This window comes from Corvus brachyrhynchos, unplaced genomic scaffold, assembly GCF_000691975.1.
Source record: "Corvus brachyrhynchos isolate BGI_N302 unplaced genomic scaffold, ASM69197v1 scaffold130, whole genome shotgun sequence".
Taxonomy (NCBI): Eukaryota; Metazoa; Chordata; class Aves; order Passeriformes; family Corvidae; genus Corvus; species Corvus brachyrhynchos.
In genome coordinates, this window is record NW_008236193.1 from 332,429 (window position 1) to 334,806 (window position 2,378).

A 2,378-nucleotide genomic window follows, 5' to 3' on the forward strand; every position below is an offset into this window, starting at 1 on the left:
CCCCGCCGGGGCTTGCCCCGGGGGGCAGCAGCTGCGGGGCGATGCTGCACCCCCCAAATCCAGGATTTGAGGGGGAGGAAAGCTGGCAATATGCAGCACAGGAGAATTTTGGCCCCGGAGATCCAAAGTGGTGCTTGGTGGGGGGGTGCTCCTGGTGTGAAGCTCCCCCCCCGTTCCGCCTGGGGACCCCCGGCCCCCCAGAGCTGCAGTAAACAGGCGCGTTCTGGGTGTTTCTGGCGGTGGCCAGGGTTGGCCGTGCTGGGGCTGGCAGCCGGCCCGGGCACCGGGCGGGTTTGGGAACGCCGCTGGAGCTGCCACCTCCACCCAAACAGATTTCATAATCCTGGGGAGGACGGGGCCCTTTCTCCCCCAGCGCTGCCCCGTCCCATGGGTGGCTCAGGGGAGCAGGAAGCAGAGGGTCCCCATGTCCCCTCGGGTGCTGCTGGGGTTCAGCGTGAGGGAAGGAGCAGGTCCCATGCCCTCCGTGGAGCCTGGGGTGCAGGAGGGTTTGGAATGAGGCCTGATCCTGCTGGGTCGGGGGTGTCCCACAGCCTGGGGACATGATGTCCACTGGAGCAGGGCAGAGCAGGCTCCAGCCACCGTGACCTTGCAGGGAGCTGGGAGGACATGGAGGGGTGGCTCTGGAGCCTGTTCTGCCCTGTGGCTTCTCTTCCTCCCCCTCCTACCTCACTGTGGTTCAGGTTTGGGTGGAGATTTGGGGTTGGGTTGGTGTGGGCGGCCGCGGTCCCTCTCATCATCCCCTGTGTGCTGGCCTGGGGCTGGCTGGAGGAGCGATCCTGCAGCGCTGTCCCCATCAGGAGATGTGGTCAAAGCCTTCCTCCTCGTCCCCTGGCTCTCTCTGGAGCTCTGCTGTGTCCCTCCATGAGCTGGTGTCCTGCACCCCAGGGAGTGAGCAGAGTGTGTCCCAGGAGCCAGAGTGTGCTGGGCTCTGTGTCCATGCTGGACTCGGGGTAGCAACTGGTGGTGGCTGATCCAGCGGCTGCCACCTCAGTGCTGCTCTTGACTCCCACAGGGGCAAAACCCTTTTGACCTGGAGTTTGACCAGTCCAACCACCTGGAGCCTGTCTTCAACTTCGAGTGCCCGTCCCGTCCCGGTGAGTCACGGGTGTCTCCTCATGGGGCTCCTCCCATCCTGCCCCCTGGGATTTTGGCCCTGAAGGCTTTGGGGGGCTGCCGAGCGGTGCTGGGGGAGCTGTGGGGGGACAGGGATGGCTGACACCGCTGGCTTTGCTCTGGCACAGACATGCCTTCAAGTCAACCCATCGACATCCCTGACGCCAAGAAAAGGAACAAGAAGAAGAAGCGCTGCAGAGCCACCGACAGCTTCTCTGGCAGGTTCGAAGGTGAGTGGGGCTGCTCGGGAACCTCAGGGGTCCCCCTGGCCTGGGGCAGGGCTGGGCCCTCCTGGTGTCCCCAGGCTCTGTGCGGTGGGGCCAGCAGCTCAGGTGACCTCTCCCTTGCCAGATGTTTACCAGCTGCAGGAGGAGGTGCTGGGAGAAGGGGCCCATGCCAGAGTCCAGTCCTGCGTGAACCTCATCACCAACAAGGAGTACGCGGTGAAGGTAAAGCTCCCCTACTGGAGCTGCAGAACCACCCACCTCCTTCCTCAGTTTCCCTTTCGGCCCTCCCAGCTGGCCCAGGACCATCAGTGGTGGCCCAGGACTATGGCTTTGTGGACTGGAGGGGAAGGAGAGGGGAAGGAGAGGGGCAGGAGTGCGGCAGGGCTGGGCTGTGATGGTGGCACACCAGCCTCTGCCACCACCTAGCTCGGGGTCCCTGGTGACCCTCCCCCCTGAGCCATGCTGCTCTCCCTGTCAATGAGGGCACACGGGAGACAAAATTAGCCCTCGGGATGTGTCTGGGGACTTGGGGCAGGCAGGGGCATGTGGTGCTGGCAGGGTGGTCACCTCCTGTTTGCCCCAGGGAGGTCTCTCCCATCCAGGTGCTGGAGGGGATTGGGGTGAGCCAGCTGCTTTTGGGGTCAGGGATGGTGGTCCCGTGGCCCTGCACCCCACAGACTCTGAGCCATGGCACGGGGGGGCTGGGATGGGCCCTGTGTGAAAATGCAGCCAAATGCCAGGGGAACTTGGCCTCCCCCATCGCTCCACAGGGGCCTTTGGGTGCCCCAGTGGGGAAGCTGAGGCAGCAGGGAGGGGCCGTGTGTGGTGGTGGGGTGCTCAGTGTGCCCCAAAGGGCAATGAGAGCACCCAGCTGCCCTCCCCTGCGTGGGGTGTCCCCCTGTCCACGCTTGGCATGGCCACCGAGCCCCGCTGTGCCAGCGCCCAGTGGGGCATAGGGCCCTTTGCTGCGCCGGTGCTCCAGCGTCATGTGGAGCTCTGTTGGCCCCGGCCCCGGAG

The 2,378-nt window shown here is 65.1% G+C and overlaps 1 protein-coding gene across 1 annotated transcript in view; it reads left to right on the plus strand.

Moving 5' to 3' along the window:
* Positions 1 to 1,032: 1,032 nt before the first annotated feature.
* MKNK2 (MAP kinase interacting serine/threonine kinase 2) overlaps positions 1,033 to 2,378 on the plus strand; it is an 8,298-nt gene continuing 6,952 nt past the window's right edge. Inside the window, exons 1-3 of the mRNA XM_008639452.2 lie at positions 1,033 to 1,115; positions 1,263 to 1,364; positions 1,486 to 1,669. Coding sequence (XP_008637674.1) covers positions 1,265 to 1,364; positions 1,486 to 1,669 — 284 coding nt within the window. The 5' untranslated portion in view covers positions 1,033 to 1,115; positions 1,263 to 1,264. The remainder of the gene's footprint in view (positions 1,116 to 1,262; positions 1,365 to 1,485; positions 1,670 to 2,378) is intronic.